The following is an 18,093-nucleotide window of genomic DNA, read 5'->3' on the forward strand; positions in this document are numbered from 1 at the left end:
CTGTGGTCCTACTTTGTTGGTTTTCAGATGATTAAGAGGGACAGCCAGTGACATCATGTTGTGCTACTTGAAGTGAAATCCCTCAATTCCCAATATTGAGGAAATGGAAACATCCTAGATGTCTACCAACTGATGAATGCATAATGATGTGGCATACTTGAACAATTTAATATTCAGCCATTAAGACACCTCAAATAGCATTTCTGTGTGTTTTGTTCAACTTGGGGACAACGGTATAAATGACAGGTACAAAATACAACTCAGAAATTGTTCAGTACGAGTTTTTGGCATATTCAATGGTTATCACACACATAGACACATAGACATACACACGGGGGGGGGGGGGGTGGCGGGAGGGTGGAGAGAGAGAGAGAGACTGACGCAAGACTCAATTTATGTGATTCAGAGTTACCGAATGGTTTGCTTCTTTATGGAATTGTTGGCCACTTAGTTCGCTAGGCTCTTGAACATTATAGACTACTGTCATTGCTGTTGTTGATATTAAGACCTATTGTTGAAGATACCATATATCTGAGTCATAAAATGGGAGATATCAAGCTAGCACTTACTGGAAGCTTCATCCTTACTGGCTAGCTTTCACAGTCCTGGAATATGCTATGGACACTACCAGAAGAGAGCAGTAGTCAGCAATCCTAGCCACCTGTGGATCCTTTACGTTACAGTAATGACTGGCCTCAAGACAGGCTCACGGGCACAACCGTAGCATGAAATCATACAAGCACCCAAGCACTTTCTAATTGGATTTTGCTCCCACTCCTCCGTAGGATGAAACGCATGCCTAGCAGCACTTTTGTGGGTCAAGAACCTGTATCTACACAAGCCACCGGCACCAGGGGACACCCTGCTACTCTCACTCTCTAAATGGACACAGTATTAAACTGAGTCCTGCTGGATTCTCATTATGCCCATACATCAGTGCATCTCTCAACCTTCATCAGGGAAGCTAGTATTTGTAGTAGAAAAAAAGTGACGTACAAACGGTACCAGTACAGAGAATTAAAGACTGTGGCGTGTCCAGGCCTAAATGGGATATCTGCACTACACTCCCTCCTCTCAAATGATGAAAAAAATCAAGGAATTAAAAAAATTTTTTTTTTGGGTGGGGAGGAAGTGAAAAAAAATGTAAGAACCAAAGGCAACAGATGACCTACAAAGAAAGTGTCTTCCAGACATAACCCAGCAGCTGTACATATGAACTCGTAGTGGTTGTGACAGCATACACACGATCTGTGCAAACTCACGCCAGCCGAGGGGGCACAAAGTCCCACCCCCAACCACGGAGCTACTGCCGACTGATAGCTGCTGGCATAGGGAGATTGGTTATTTTAAGAATGTAGCCTTAAAAGTCAACCATGCTCCAGCACAAGGTCACACATCCAAGAATATGCGAGCAGCACAAAATAGACTTCGCAGTGTTAGGGAAAAGGAGGCCACAGAGCTGCATGGGAAAGAAACCAAACAGGAGTGTAAAACTGGGAAGAATTTGGGATGCTGTATAAATGAAAGATCAAATGAGGGTTAAAAATGATAAAATTACATTGTAAAAAATTCTCATAATTTTGTACTTCAATAAAAAATTTAAAACAAGAATTCTATATTACATAACATTAGGAACCCCCAGATACAGCTCGTAGAATGAGACAGAAGGAACGTCCGTAAGGACAGTTGCATAAGAACTCTACCTGGATTTGGTCTTCCTCTTGACAGTTTCTGAAAACAATTCTGAAAAACTCTTTTTAGACTGTGGTTGAATTTCATAGTTCAAATCGTCCCCTCTTCTCTGAGACGTTTCTGAGGATGTCCCTTCTTGTCCGTCTGATATGTGATCCTCTACTTCTAACACCTTGGTTCCTTTGTCTGCTTTGCCCAAAGTAACTTTATCTTCAAAGTTTAACCTGAAAGGTTAAAAACGTAAGCCAAATTCTCCATAAGGGAAATTACATTCATTACAAAGGTCTCCAAGAAACAAAGTATCTTAAATAACCTTTTTTACCCCCATCCTAACAGCATAAAGGAAAACTCCAAGAAATGGAACTAGTTTTATAACTCACTCACATTCAGCTGTTGTAGAAGCACAAGGAATCTGTAGGAAATATAAACTGTGTCTTTCAAGTTAAAGATAATGGGGTAGATAGAATATGAGCAATGTACAATATATTATATATGTATATGTGTGTATATATATATATGTCAATAAATATTATTATTTTGTAAGATAATTCCTTGAATGAATTTAAGAAATTCCAAAAACTTTAAATGTCACAGAGAAAACCGTGCATTACTGTGTGCGTGCATGTATGATCTATAAGGGTGTGCCTGCTGCCACATGCACACGGACGTCAGAGAACAATTCTGTGCACGCAGATTTCTCTTCCCATCTTTATTTGGTTTCTAGAGATGGACTCAGGTTATCAGACTTGCACACCAAGGACCTTAAATTTGCTAAACCATCTCATCAGCCCCACAAAGAAAACAGTTTTTTATAGACTATAGGAAAGAACCTCAAAATTTCTCTGAAGTACACTTTAATGTTTTCCTTATTACTAATTAAAAACTAAAGCTAAGCAAAAAGCTTTGGTTTTTCTTATATTGTTTCTTAATCTCTTGTTTCAAACCTACATAAAAGGCTAAATTAACATTTGTAATATAAGGATAAAAATAAGCATAAGTATTATTACTTAAATAAAAATTACCTTTTCCGAGTTTTAAGAGAAATGTCTGTATTTGAAGTTTGGATATCTGCTGAATTTCTTAAGACAGAAGCCACTCTTTTTTGGCCAACTGATGAAATAGTATTCTTTAACACAGACGCTTCTGCATCCAAAAGAACCACAGGGGAGCCAACAGGTAAGTAAAATGCATCCTCAGGAGCACTGTGGTGACCATTTGTTTCTTCACTTGATATTTTGTTTGAGACAGGTGTACCTTTAGAAACATCAGTAGCCAGAATCTTGTGATGAACTTCATTAGCCTGAACTAAAAGAAAATTATATGATGATAGTTCTCAGTAGTTTAAAACAGTATTTAAATCAAATGTACTTTTAAACATCAACCATAACTTAATTAGAAGCTTTCAGAAGACACATGGCTCATGAAGTTTAGATTCAAAAGCCTATAATTAAAATACCTAAGTACATTAAGAGTTCTGATTTGCCAAATTAATGAGTTCAATCATGTACCTGGTCCATACTATCTGAGGTTATGAAAATACAGAAATCCTCAAACACAAACAGAAACTTCAAACTTTATGCCCAAAGTCTTGAAATGTAAAGTATGTTTATACACAGCTAAAATAATGAAGTGAGAGAAATTATGAGATTCTCCTATGTTTAAGCTAACAGCAAGTAAGCTAACGTGGATAGATGAGCACACTTACACATATAGACATACATACAACATGTATGTAAGTACACATGTGCATACACCTATCTATACACATAAACATATAAAGAATATACATACATACTTATATAAAATCACCTTCAGTCTTCAAATGTTAAAGTCAAACAACTATTAACTCATTGTTCTATTAACATATTAAATCATTGCTCTAAAATGCAAAGATTTAAAAAATTAAATATAACAAAAAGGGGCTTTTTATTCAGTGCTGAGAGGCCATTCCCCCTCCCCGCCTTCTCCCTCTTAATGCAACTGAGTTCTTTACGAACCATCCATCAATCAATAACAACAGAGCTCTGAGAGAAGAAGGGAAGCCTGAGAGAAGAAGGGAAACTACCGAGAAAACTGAAGACTTAACAAACTTAACCAACAACTTGCAATGTGCTCTCTTGAGTTTTCTTTTCACCTCCCACCTGGCACCAGAGAGGTCTGTAACCCAGAACCAATGCTACAAAAAGCAAAGAACAAATTAACATTCTCTCAGTAAGAACATAGACTTAAGGAAAACTCCTATCCTTCCTCCTTAACATGGGCCACAGTGGCTCTATTCTGCCTGTAGCGGCTAGTGGCAGAGCATCTTTTAGCAAACTTTAGCATGTGTGTGTGTGTGTGTGTGTGTGTGTGTGTGTGTGTGTGTGTATTGTAGATGGATAGATAGATAGATAGATAGATAGATAGATAGATAGATAGATAGACAGACAGACAGATAGATAGATAGGACAGAAACAAAAATGATGATTCTCAAAAAATTACTAAGCCGGGCATGGTGGCGCACGCCTTTAATCCCAGCACTCGGGAGGCAGAGGCAGGTGGATCACTGTGAGTTCAAGGCCAGCCTGGTCTACAAAGCGGGTCCAGGACAGCCAAGGCTACACAGAGAAACCTTGTCTCGGAAAACCAAAAAAAAAAAAAAAAAAAAAAAAATTACTAGATAAAGCCCATTAAGTTAGAGTTTTCAGGAACTGAATAAAACTGGACGTTAAAAGAAAATTTTGTGAATGGTAAGCAAACAAATAAAAATATTGGCTTTACTCATTCATACTATAAACCTAGAGTGTAACACTATGTTGACATAGTAAAAAATAAATGAGGTCAAAGTTCAAAAGTGTATTAAATTTAACTGAAATTCAATACACAAAAGTAATAAATTCAGAAGCGAAAGATAAATAAATGAATATAGCTGACAAAGATGAAACACTGAATTGCTTTATATATGAAATCCATTTCAAATGGAGTATGCTCCCCAAAAGATAATAAAATCACTATCTTATTTTGTGTATTTACTACTAGGGAAAAAAAAACAAAAAAAGACTGTTTAATCAAACTAGGAAACTAAGCAACGCACAGCTGAGAGTCACATGGTTAAAATATAATCTCAGGTATCATGTAGCACACATCTTAATCCCAGGACTTAGGAAGAAGAGGCAGACTTATCCTGAGTTAAAGGCCAGCCTGATCTCCACAGTGAGTTCAGAGCTGCACAGTAAGATCCTATCTCAAAAATTATTGTTGTTGTTTTTATTTCATGACTGGCAAGATGGCTCTGTGACTAAAGGCACTTACAAAGCAAGCCTGACAACCTGGATTCAGTTCCTGGAACCCATGTGAATGTGAAAGGAAATAACCAACTCCACAAAGTAATCCTCTGACCTGTGACCAGAGTGCTCACATGCACACACAAACAATAATAAATTAAAATTTATATATTTACACTTTTAAACCCATAGTCTAGGGCTTAGTTACAAACATATGTAACACAAAAGGGCAACCATGTCATACACATGCTTATACTTTTTAAGTGTATGAGCACCAATGAAGGTATGGAAAGGGTTAAGATTAAGAGTTCCTACAACAAAATGATGAAAGCCATGATTAATTTTTTCATTTATATCTTTGAGTCTATTAGCTCAAATAGAACTCCTCTAATTTGAAACAAAGATAACGAAAAAAAATTTTTTTCAAGATTTATTTATTTATTATTATGTATACAGTGCTCTGCCTGCATGTACACCTGCAGGCCAGAAGAGAGCATCAGATCACATTACAGATGGTTGTGAGCCACCATGTGGTTGCTGGGAATTAAACTCAGGACCTTTGGAAGAGAAGGCAGCACTCTCAACCACTGAGTCATCTCTCCAGCCCAAAAAAAAAAAATTTTTTTAAGGTCCCAGCACAGCACTTATCACAAAGTAAAAGAAATAGCAAGAAGAGAGGGGGAGAAAAAATAAACCCTGACCACAATTAACTATGCCTAGTCTGACTCTGATCTTGCCACCTGGCACCATGTGCGTACCACCTTTGTCACTCAGCTTCTCAACTCCCATGAGTATGCTACCAACCTGATCCACCAGCAGCTCCACTGGACTCTGCAGAAACTTGCCGAGAAGCTTCTTTCCTCCTTGAAGAAACTGGAACTGATTTTGAATGTGATGCCTGGAGCTGACCACAGAAGAGATACATTTGATCTACTGATTAGATGGATGCTTTTAAAATTGGGGGGGGTGGGGGGGGGAGTTTTAAACAGCAAAGCAGCTGGTATACTAAAGAACTACTGAACAGAGAGAATAAATTATGGAACATGGTATAATATATCTAACAGTTACAAGACCAGTGTTAACACAAATGATTATATTAAAAAAACAAGTTCATAAAAATACATACTGAAGTCATTGAGGTAACGTTTATAACAGGTAAAAGAGGGGCTGGAGAGATGGCTCAGTGATTTAGAGCACTGGCTGCTCTTCCAGAGGACCCAGGTTCAATTCCCAGCACCCACAAGGCAGCTCACACCTGTCAGTAACTCTAGTTCTAGAAGGTCTGACACCTCATGCAGACATAAATGCAGGCAAACACCACTGCACATGAAAGGGGAAAAGGTAAAAGAAAATATGTAACAACGCAATTCTTAGGGATTCAGTCTCTGTAAGAAAGCGTGGCATACCTCATCATTTAAAGGGCTAGCCTTTGCCAAGAATCTACAAACTTGTTTTTATAACTTCCTTTTCAACAAGTGGTGAGGTTGAACCCTGTGGTAGCCTGCCTTAAACTATTTTACAAAACATGATTTTTAGTGAGCACACATTTTGTTTCCTTCTGGGATTATGTTTGATGAACAGGGGATGCCCATCATAATAAACATAATAAAGCAGACCTAGTTTCAAAAGGCTTTCCTGAGGACAATATGTGATTGTCTTTACTGATGGTCCACTGAGTGATGAGCGTGAGTGTGTGTATGTATATGTGTACTGAGATTCACAGTTCCTTGCACAGGAGCCTGCACGCAGATGTCTGCAGACTGCTGTCCTCTCCGTTTAGGAACCTGGCTACTGTCCTACCTGCATACTTGTAATAAAACTCAGTTTTTAGTTCAAATGAACAAATTACATTCCTTTTTAAAGTTTATTGTATTGGGCTAGAAAGATGGCTCAGCAGTTAAGAGCACGCACTACTTTTCTAAAGGACCCAAGATTGAGTCTCAGGTGCCTTCATCAGATGACACAACTTCCTGTAACTCCAGCTCCAACAGAACCAGTATTTCTGGCCTCTTCAGGCACCTGAACTCACATACATACATACATACATACATACATACATACATACATACATACATACATACACACACACACACACACACATAATTAAAAATAATCAAAATAATTTAAGATTTTATGTTTACTTACATGTATATCTGTGACTCTGTGTGCTGATAATATGGAGGCCAAAACAGGGTGTCAGATTCCCTGGAGCTTGAGTTAAGCAGCTGGGAGCCAACATAGGTACTAAGATTTAACTTAGATCCTCTGGGAAGAGCAGCCACTGAGGTATCTAAATCTACTTTATTCCTAAAGCAGGTTTCTTATGGGAAGGCCTCAGCTAACCTTGTGGTTTTGAAAGTCTCCATCTGGACAAAAATCTTAAGACATAGAAAATCTCTACTATTTTGAAATATCTTTCAGAGGAAAAAATACATATACATATAAATAAAAAAATGAGACTAGTAACAACAATTGTAAAAAATGACTGACAAAGCTTCACTTCCTTTTCAAAAAAGACCAAATTGGTAGTCCTGTCACACTAAGGAAGGCACTTTAAAGTTACCCATTTCCCTAAAACTCGAAGTATTACTTTAGAAAAAATGAAAACGATTGCTATAATTTTATACTTGTAATTCCCTATTTCAAACACTAGAAATAGCAAACCAAAATGTTATAATACCTCTAAGTTTTATGAAATTCAATAGAAGCAGGATTGTCTTTAAGTAAGACAACTAAAATGTCCATAAGGACACTGTTTAAAAGGCCATTCACTAAAGCATCAACATCAGTCCTCCTGTTTGACTTACCTCTTTGACTGTTGACTGACTACAATTGTCTTTCTCTTTAGGTGTTGAATGAAGAAATGTCTCTGTAGAGTCTGTAATAAAAATGGTTGACAAGACTTATAACATATGAAAAAGAAAAAAAAACAAGCTAGGCAAAGTAGAATACAACTTATTTGACCTGTGAAGAACTGTCAGTTGACTCTACAAAACACTATTAGCCAAAAGAAATAGAGACATCAATACAATATTCCTACAAACAGCAGAAACAGAAAAGCAAACAACACTTCTGAAAATTGTCAATACTTTTCAGTCTATAATGAAGACATGTTTTCCACTGTCTTACTTTTTATGCTAACAAAATACCGCAAGAGGCAGAACTGACACAGCATAAATGCACTCATGAGGACAGAAGAAGCCTTACCATCTAACCTCGGAGCTCTCATCTCTGAGCACTGCTACACTGACGACCAATGGGAGATGACATGAAACATGCCGTCTACCGTCTCTCCACTCACCGAGTCTGCTCAGCCTCAGAAGCTTTTTTGCAGTAATTTATCACTTTGCAAAAAACAAATGTAAACTACTAAAATTACTGTAAACTCAACACTTATTTCCATTATGCTTTCTCCATTATAGAAATGCTTGGATCTGTAAGTATCTAATTTCATGTTTTTCCCAACTTTTGGAACATTTACATATGCATCATAAGACATTTTTTCTTGAGTTTAAACACAAAGTTTATTTACATTTCACATGCACTTTACAAAGACTGCATAAAGTTTCACAGAATTTTCCATTTGTAGTAATATTCATATACAAACTTCTGGATTTCAGAGCACTTATGATTTTGAATTTTCACATTAGGAAAATATTTTCTTTTGTGGAAGGTATGGATCTATGGAGTTCCAGATTATAGAAATCTAATATGAATCAAAGATGACACATCACTGTGCCTATACCAATATTCTTCTCAATATACAAAAAGTAACAAGGATTGGTTATCTATACTCAAAGTTATAAAGAAATTATTCTATATATTCAAATGCTAGTGTGTATCTGCTACATTTAACATTAGTGTTAAGTTTGTTTTCATCTATACCAAGTGTGATAGACCATCTAACAATGAAGCCTTACTTTGTTCTTCAAAACAGTCTTGTAAGATTTCCAGCACGTTCTGGCCTTGCTTTTTATGAATATTGGATGCTCTAACAAAAAAGAAAAAGAAAATATGTCATTTCTGTAAGATGTTTGCTACTTATGTTGTTTGCTTGAAAATCCCATATAAAATGTTAACTTTAAATAAGAAAATAACTCTACTATTTGAACACAAGAAAAGTCCATCAACTCACCCTATTCATATGTAATATTAAGAGAAGTTAGGCTATTATCTATAAATATCTACTGAAAGTTGACTATCTATATCTGAGATTGGTTCAGACAACTGCTGTATTTCATTAATAACTCTGGTTTTTTAAGACACTAAATTGCATGTGAAATGTTTTGCTTTTGTTTTGGGAACTGAACTCAGGACTTCTGGCATTACAGGCAACTCATCTATCACTGAGCTGTAATTACAGGAGCACATGCTTCTGTAATGAAGACTACAGACACCAGTCTCAACATCTCTAAGTAACATATCTTCTCTGCAACTTTTCAAGTGTACTTTGCATTCAAGAGCACTAATTTTGAATTAATCAAGCAATTTATAAACAGAAACAGCTTAAATTAAATATTGTGTTGATTTTATACTATCATATACATAGCTACTCTGGTTTTCCATATACCCATACATATGTTTAAGTTTAGAAATGACTAATGTAATGCCACCTTGTCCTAACTTTATTGTGTGTCTGCCTAGATATTTCTCAGCCTTCCAAATCCCAATAGCCACATCCACCTTGACATCACTTTTGGGCCTGAATGTTGTAAAGGAACTATTATTCTCCTGAAGTAATTGTCTTGAAGACTTAATGCCTTTGTCTGCTCACCTAGGCCTAGTCCTGGAAGCTTCTAGTCTCTGTACAATCTAACCTAGATCTAGAATGTTTTCAGCCTCTGAGAATTACTGATTAGTAAGCTCACCTTTACTTGTTCTTACTGAGCTCCTAGCTGGCTGGTTCAACTCAGCTGTTCTGACTTAAACTCTTTTCCCAAGTGACTTATTCAATCTGGCTTTGCTAAAGGCCCCTAAATTGCTGTTTGGCCTCAAACTAACTCTATCAATCTTTTCTAATCTTCTGGCTCCTGCTCCTTCTCTGGCTCCTTCTGTCTTCACCTGTGTCTAGTTGTTCTACATCCCCACCCCCGGTCCCTTCTCTCTGTAAAACTGCCTTTTCTCTCTCGACCCTCTCCTCATGTCCCTCGTCCTCTCTGTTTTGCCCCTTTAGCAGCTTCCCTTTCCTCTCTAGTGAGAGTTGGGCGTATCCTATTCTGTCAAATCTTTCTCTGATTTGTCATTTTTTCTGCCTCATTTTCAACCATGGGTGCTTCTTCCTACAATCTATCTTTATCTTCAATGTTTGGGATTAAAGGCATGTACCACCACACCTGGACCTAAGCTTTGCTTTACCTGATTACTTGCTCTCTATTAGGCTGGCCTTGAAATCAGATCTGTTTGCCTGTCTCCTGGACTAAAGGCATGTTTGTATTACAGTTGGATCACACAGACCTAGAAGGTCTTTGGATGTGATCTCTTGCCAGAACAACCATGTTCTTGAGCTAAAATTCCTCTACAGTCCATGACCCTAACTGTGGTCCAAACGTATAAAATGCAATAACTGATTTGTGTGGAAGTTTAAAAATAAAACTAAAGCCAGGCAGTAGTGGCACATTCCTTTAATCCCAGCACTCAGGAAGCAGAGGCCACCCTGGTCTACAGAGCGAGCTCCAAGGGACAGCCAGAGCTGCACAGAGAAATGCTGTCCTAAAAAAATAAAAATAAAAATAAAATAATAATAATGAGGAGGAGAAGGAAATATAAATATAATTAATTGTTATGTAATGTGTGGAAAATACTGCTGAGCTTTGCCACATGCTACTAGAGCATCCCAAATCCCAAACTAATGTGGGCCCCCCTCCCCCTCCAGCACTGATGTAACTGTGGTTTTGTCTTTAAAAACAGTGTACAACTGAGCTTGGTCACCAACACACTTTCCAGAGGCAAGAGTCTGTTCATTAAAAAGCCATTAAAAAGACTCAAGATGTTTGGCTGGTTTAATCAGCATAGTTACCAGTAACTATCTTCTGTGGATCATTTCAGTTTCTGTGTGTGTGTGTGTGTGTGTGTGTGTGTGTGTGTGTGTGTGTGTGTGTGTATTATTCTACCCTATGGTAACCATAACACCCACGTATTGCCCCTTCAAGAATATATATATATATATACACACACTTACCTCTAACTTCCTTCACTCCTCATAACATCCTATCATTCCTAAGCCCTGTCCACCAATTATCTGTCCTTCATTTCTAAATTTCTGTCATTTAAAAAATAATCATCCAGGAGCTCGAGAAGTGGTTCAGCGGTTAAGAGCACTGACTGTTCTTCCAGAGGTCCTTAGTTCAATTCCCAGCAACCACATGGTGGCTCACAACCATCTCTAATGTGATCTGATGCCTTCTTCTGGCCTCCAGATGTACATGCAGACAGAACTCTGTATACATAATAATAAATAAGTAAATATTTTTTAAAAAATCATCTAGCCGGCCATGGTGGTGCACACCTGTAATCCCAGCACTCGGGAGACAGAGGCAGGCAGATCTCTGTGAGTTTTGGACAGCCTAGTCTACAAAGCGAGTCCACATAGCCAAGGCTACACAGAGAAACCTTGTCTTGAAAAACCAAAACACACACATACAAAAAATAATAATAATAATCAACCATAGAAATGGAACTGTATAGTATGCAGCATTTTTCACTGACTCTTTTTACTCAGTATAATTTTCTAGGAAGTAATCCAAGTTTTGGCATGAATGAACTGTTCATTCCAGTTATTGAGGAATAATATCTACGCAATGAATATATCACAGAGTTTAACCATTTACCTGATGAAGGGCATCTAGATTTCAGTCAATATAATTTAGGTATACACCTCTAAAGAGGGTTGATAAACTTTTTATTTAAAATTACACTAAACCTTTAAAGGTTTCATTCATATCAAAACACACACACATTTCATATAATTTCTTACATGGCTGGCTGCACGTCCAAATAATAGCTAAATTATGTATAAAACTTTTATGACATAAGCTGTTACTTTATCATCCTATTGTAAGTAATACTTTTGTCCATTAAGTAATTTTACTAGTAGTACAGGAAAAAAATTTCAAACAAGAATGCAAGTTCCTTATGGTCTAAAAACTTATTAAATTAGTATATGTCATTAATATTACTATCAGAGCTATTAATAATTCAGTATCCAATTCTTCCTGTCCATGATTCTATGAAAGTATTTTTTACTTCCACTAAGTCATTACACAACTTAATATTCTGTTCTGTTTTGAAGTGTTAATATTACTCTCTTATATCTCTTATATCTCTTAATTAAAAGACCAAACAAACAGTGGGCATACAAATTAATCAGTCAAAGGTAACAACTTATGTCTTCAAATGCACTTTCCAAAGATGAAAATAAATCACCTTAAAAGTTCAACTTACCTGGAAGGCCGGCAAAATCTTCTGTGGTAATTTTTTAGATGATCCTGAAAGAAAAGTTAACTATCAATTTTTTAAACTACAATCAAATACAACTCACATTCAAAATAATTCCAGTACAATACAGGATTAACAAGAACATATTTTCATGTACTCATTTAACAAGTATCTGTTAACTGTCCAATATAACACTATAAAGAATTCTTGGGAAAGGCAAGATGGCTAATTAGGAGTCTGAGGAATTGGATTTTCCTTTGAACCTAACAAGGATACTTATAGATTATCTACAGCTGTGTATCTCAAATATGACCAACATGGATAGATTACTGGACATTTAAGTCTCTAAAACAGAAAAGAAAAATCAATACATAAATTTTTAAAATATAATATGCCCCAAGAGAAGATTTAATGCCAAAGATAAAAAATGGAGAAAACCTAAAAATAAGAAAAGCAATTATGTTCAAAATGAAACCAAAGTGGAGACTGCCATGGTGGCCTGTGCAAGAGGGTCGTTAAGTTTGAGGTCAGTCTAGGCAGCACAGCAAAATCCTCTCTAAGCAGTTAATAAAAATAAAAATCCAAGGTTGTATATTATCAATACTAAGCAGAGAACAAGAATCCTTTACAATGAAATTACCTAAAATTAAGATAATTTTAAAACTGAAGCTAGTTCTTAAAAATTTACCCCACCACAAAAAAGGCAGGAATTGGGAATAATATGAAAAATAAAGCAAGAGTAAAATGGTGATATGCCCTTCCATCCTTATCGTTCAAGGACGGAACTATCACAGAAAACCTAGCTGGAGATTCTATAGTAAGATGGTGACTACCACACTCTTTACAATGAAAACACTACCAACACCAGCCCTTAGTTTAGCTCCACTTTTATTTCACCCAGTGGTACATTAATAATAGCAAAATATTCTATTTGTTCTAGTCTAACTTTTATGTTGGCTGCATCAGCCCTAAAAAGCTCAAAATTTGTAAAGAGATGTTCAATTCCCTTTTATTTTAGTGTAGAAATCAGGAATGAATTCAATGCCACATACATGTACTCATTGTTTGCGGGGAAGATGCTTTCTTTTCTCCAGCCTCTAAGACAAGAGAGAGGATATATTGTGCACCTATATTTCTGTATCTGAGTTCAGATCCCTACAATTACAACCTAAAACTCACAAGACCCATCTATGTTATCCTTTCTCCTCTGAAGTATGAAAGAATATATATATGATCATCATCCAGTCTGACTAACACATCTTGTCTTAATCCCTACACTGACCTCACTCTGTCCAATAAAATGTCCCAGAATCCTCAAGCAGCTAAGCAAATGTTCCTACATGCGGTCCCAGCCACACCTTCCACATGTTCTCCCCCTACTTCTGCTCAGTCTCTCTCATCAAGTTCAAAGCCACTGTCCTATGAAGACACCCTATGGTACCACCCGAATTCCAGCTCACTGTGCTGAGCCAACAGGCCTGCATGGATGCCCTCCTCATACCGTACCAGATTGCTTCTCACTGAAACACTCACTGCTCATCACCAAGGATACTCCTATGTAAATTACTCCTACTTCCATATTTCAACTTACATGACTACATAAGCTGTCCCCTGGCAGATGGAAACTACCTTCTTGACATCTAATGTCCTGGCACTGTAGGGCTGGGCTACCCTTTCAGCCCTACCCACGCTTGCTCCTACACACCAGCTCTTGAGTCACTACAGCTTTCCATCCGCAGGGATACACACACTGTTTGGTTCCACCTCATATTATTCATATTGACTTGCTTAGGAAAGGAAGACAAGACAAAAACAAATTAGATATTAAGAAACACAGAAGGAAGCCCAGCACGGTCCCGAACACCTATAATCCCAGCACTCAGGGAGGCGGAGGCAGGCAGATAGCTGGGAGTTCGAAGCCAGCCTGGTCTACAAAGCAAGTCCAGGATAGCCAAGGCTACACAGAGAAACCCTGTCTAGAAAAACCAAAAGCAAAAAAAAAAAAAAAAAAAGCAAAACCAGAAGACACAGACATAAGAGATGGCCCAGTGGGAAAGCACTGTTGTGAAGCATTCAACCTGAATTGGATTCCCAAAATCCATGTAAAGATGGAGAATCTTCTAACCAACAAACACAGATCCACACCCCCACTCCCTACTCCACATAGTAAAACATTTTTACAAAAACATAAACTTGGGGTGAAGATTTTGTCTAAAGCTAATTTACAATTTTTCCAAAGCTTTTCTACTAAAGTGTACAACTCACCTTGCACACTGTACACACACACACACCATAACTCACGCCCGACAGGCCGCACACAGAACACACACACACCCACGACTCGCCCCGGACACAGTACATACACACTCACGACAAGCCGCGCACAGTACACACACACCCACGACTCGCCCCACACACAGTACACACACCCACGACTCACCCCCGACAAGCTGCACACACAGCACACACACCCACGACTCACTCCGTGCACAGTACCCACACACACACACACACGACTCACCCCCGACAAGCCGTGCACAGTACACAGACACACACACGACTCACCCACGACAAGCCGTGCACAGTACACAGACACACACACGACTCACCCACGACAAGCCGTGCACAGTACACACACACGACTCACCCACGACAAGCCGTGCACAGTACACACACACACACGACTCACCCACGACAAGCCGTGCACAGTACACACAACACACACGACTCACCCACGACAAGCCGTGCACAGTACACACACACCCACGACTCACCCACGACAAGCCACGCACAGGACACACACACACGACTCACCCACGACAAGCCGTGCACAGTACTCACACACACACACACACACGACTCACCCACGACAAGCCGCGCACAGTACACACACACACACACACACACACACACACACGACTCCCCCGACAAGCCGCTCGCAGCACCCGCCCCGCGTCCGGATCTCTCCAGCACAGGGAAGCCGACACGTCACGCAGGCCCGACCCAGACCCGCACTTACCAGATGGAAGGCCATGTTTCCGGCCCACTGGTCCCGACTGAGGCCTGATAGGGAAACTGAGACCGGCCCCAGAAGGGTTAAAAGTCGTCTAGTGAGATTGGGGACCGACGCTTCTTCACAAGAGCCGTCAGCCTTGCACTTCACCCTCCGCCCTAAACAAACAAGCAGCCACAGCGGAAAGAAAAAAAATTCAAATGAGCCGCGCATGCGCAGGATGCACCGCGCAACCAATAGCACACTGGCCGTTATCTGCGTTATTTAGAGTCCCGCCCTTTACCCCGCCCTCTAAGCGCCTCACTTGCATCAACGTGCCTTTCTCAGGTCGCCCCGCCCTTCTACGCAGCGTCTTGCCTTCCGGCCGGTCTTCCGCCTCTCGCCCCGCCTCCCGCCCGTCGCCCCGCCTCCCGCCCGTCGCCCCGCCTCCCGCCCGTCCTCCCGCCTCTCGCCCCGCCTCCCGCCCGTCCTCCCGCCTCTCGCCCCGCCTCCCGCCTCTCGCCCCGCCTCCCGCCCGTCGCCCCGCCTCCCGCCCGTCCTCCCGCCTCTCGCCCCGCCTCCCGCCGCCCCGCCTCTCGCCCGCCCTTCAGGAAAGCGTTTCAGCTCACTAAGCTTCTGTTTGCTTCAGGCACAGTTTGCAGAGCTGATGGCTGCTTGTATTTGGAAAGCAGGTCTTGAGCACTACCTGTGCTCCTTGAGCTAAATGCATAAACACATCCCAGCACTTCTATTACGGATTAATAGGTAGTAATAAGAAAGACTGGGGTTAGAAATGGCGGGAGTTCTGAACAGATTACGCAGATTCGTCAGCTGCAACCAGCCCATCTATATATTATCTCTAAAACTAATAACGATAACAATGTTTTCTTTTTTCAAGTATATAGAAATTATTATTTATAATGCATCATTGCAAACAAAATGGTAGGTATAAATTATATGTGGTCGAACATAGATTTAAAAGAGAAAGTGGCTGCTTCTGTATTATGAAAAAAATTAAGATAACGGCCCTGTGTGGGAAAGATTAAGCTTTGCACCGGTGGAAGCAGTCTTGGCGGGCTTTACCCTTGGGACACCCCATGAATACCTTGTGACAGACTGAGTGGAGCCAACCTGGGCTTGGAATTCAGAAAGCAGACCTGGGAACCCAACCTGGGCTATTGTTTTCCTAATTGACTCTCAATGGGAGAAGGAGACCACCCTTCCCACGTAACTCAGGAGGTGGGGAGGAGAGAACAACAGATTCAGCCCGGGGCTTGAGCGCGTGGGGGAGCAGCGAACAGGCTGGACCATGCAGAGACACCTAGAGACCCGTCCGGTTTTGTCCCTTTTACCTTTTTTCCTTCTTGTGTAAGCTAGTTGGGTTGTATAATAAAGGTTAATTGTTAAGAAACAGAGCCAACAGCCCAGATTGGAAAACAAGAATACAAAATACACCGATGCCTTGTCATCTGGAGCACGTGGTCGTAGCCACTAGCTGATCTATCTCCTAAGACAGAATGCCATAAATAAATAAATAAATAAATAAATAAATAAATAAATAAAGGTCTAGAGCGATGTCTCAGTGGTCAAGAGGTCAAGGTCACTTGCTGCACTTTCAGAGGAGCAAAGTTCAGTTCCCGTTGCCCACAACACAATTCACAACCATTTGTAGCCCCAGTTTCAGCCAATCTGACGCCCTCTTCTAGTACCAAGTGCGTACATGATCTACTTGCATACATACAGACAAGACACTCAAAGTAAATAATTTATATTTATCTATTTGTAGATTACTTTAGAATGATAGGGTTCCTTATGTGCTAACTGTGCTCAGGATTGCTGCGACGTTCGCCCGGCTTGCCAGTCAGATCCGCCAGAGGGCAGCACAAGTGCTGAAAACCTAATTACTTATTAATCCTAGTTTCCAATTGGAAGAAGCAACAGAATCCAGCTACAAACCTCAAAGAGTAGCCTGCTGATCCTAGCAACTGAGAGAGGAGAGGCTTTCTCTTGTGTTGAAAATAATTTTGAGACTGTTGTTTTCAAATACAACACTGCACTTTGTGGACATTTTTAACAAGACCTGTGACCAAATTTAAGTACATGATGCTAAATTGTTCGACATGCAGACACCGTTTGCTGAAGAAGCAGTCTAGTCGGCTCAAAATCGTTGAGAGTAAAAATGGATTTTTTGCTTTGAAGCCTCTGAAACCAAAAAGCCTAAGCAATATCTGACCTCCAGGAGAATAAACAAAGTGGGCAGTGAAAGTGTGGGTCTCGCAGCTGCTAAAGACACAGAGAACCTCACTAAAGCAGAGTGTGTGTAAAGGCTGTCACTGCTCTCTCTCATCGTCAGTGATCCTCATCCCGAAGGACTTGCAAGTTGACACCTTCTACCTTCCTCCATGCTGTGCGGATACAGCCAGACCTGAAGACCTGGATACAGTTGAAAAATATCCTGTCCCCGGCAGAGTATGAGGCTCTTGAAAGTCCAAGGTCACATCGGTAGAAATATCAGGATGACGGGTCAGGAAAGCCACTACTCCTTCCTTTGTCATCAATATGCTGAAGTGTCCCCAGAGAATGAGAGAAGAAGCTCAGTGGCCAGGCTGGATGCACCTGGCTTGCAGAGACCCTCATCAAGTGTACAGCCCAGAAAGCCATGAGGGAGAAAACGTGCCTGCACCTGGAAACCACTCCGCCCGCCCCACCCCC

The 18,093-nt window shown here is 39.9% G+C and overlaps 1 protein-coding gene across 3 annotated transcripts in view; it reads right to left on the reverse strand.

Moving 5' to 3' along the window:
- CENPC (centromere protein C) overlaps window positions 1-15,648 on the reverse strand; it is a 47,521-nt gene extending 31,873 nt beyond the window's left edge. Inside the window, exons 1-8 of one of the 3 annotated variants that reach the window (XM_084760531.1) lie at window positions 15,409-15,647; window positions 12,396-12,439; window positions 8,876-8,946; window positions 7,763-7,833; window positions 5,760-5,859; window positions 2,947-2,997; window positions 2,715-2,835; window positions 1,704-1,916 (exon numbers count right to left, since the gene is read on the reverse strand). In XM_084760531.1, coding sequence (XP_084616657.1) covers window positions 1,704-1,916; window positions 2,715-2,835; window positions 2,947-2,997; window positions 5,760-5,859; window positions 7,763-7,833; window positions 8,876-8,946; window positions 12,396-12,439; window positions 15,409-15,615 — 878 coding nt within the window. In that variant the 5' untranslated portion in view covers window positions 15,616-15,647. Of the gene's footprint in view, window positions 1-1,703; window positions 1,917-2,714; window positions 2,998-5,759; window positions 5,860-7,762; window positions 7,834-8,875; window positions 8,947-12,395; window positions 12,440-14,654; window positions 14,945-15,408 lie in introns of those variants that run through there. The other 2 variants (XM_084760530.1, XM_084760532.1) reach the window with 2 other exon arrangements.
- Between the last annotated feature and the right edge of the window lie 2,445 nt (window positions 15,649-18,093).

The sequence above is a fragment of the Acomys minous genome, assembly GCF_964271855.1.
Source record: "Acomys minous genome assembly, chromosome: 15".
Lineage (NCBI taxonomy): Eukaryota > Metazoa > Chordata > Mammalia > Rodentia > Muridae > Acomys > Acomys minous.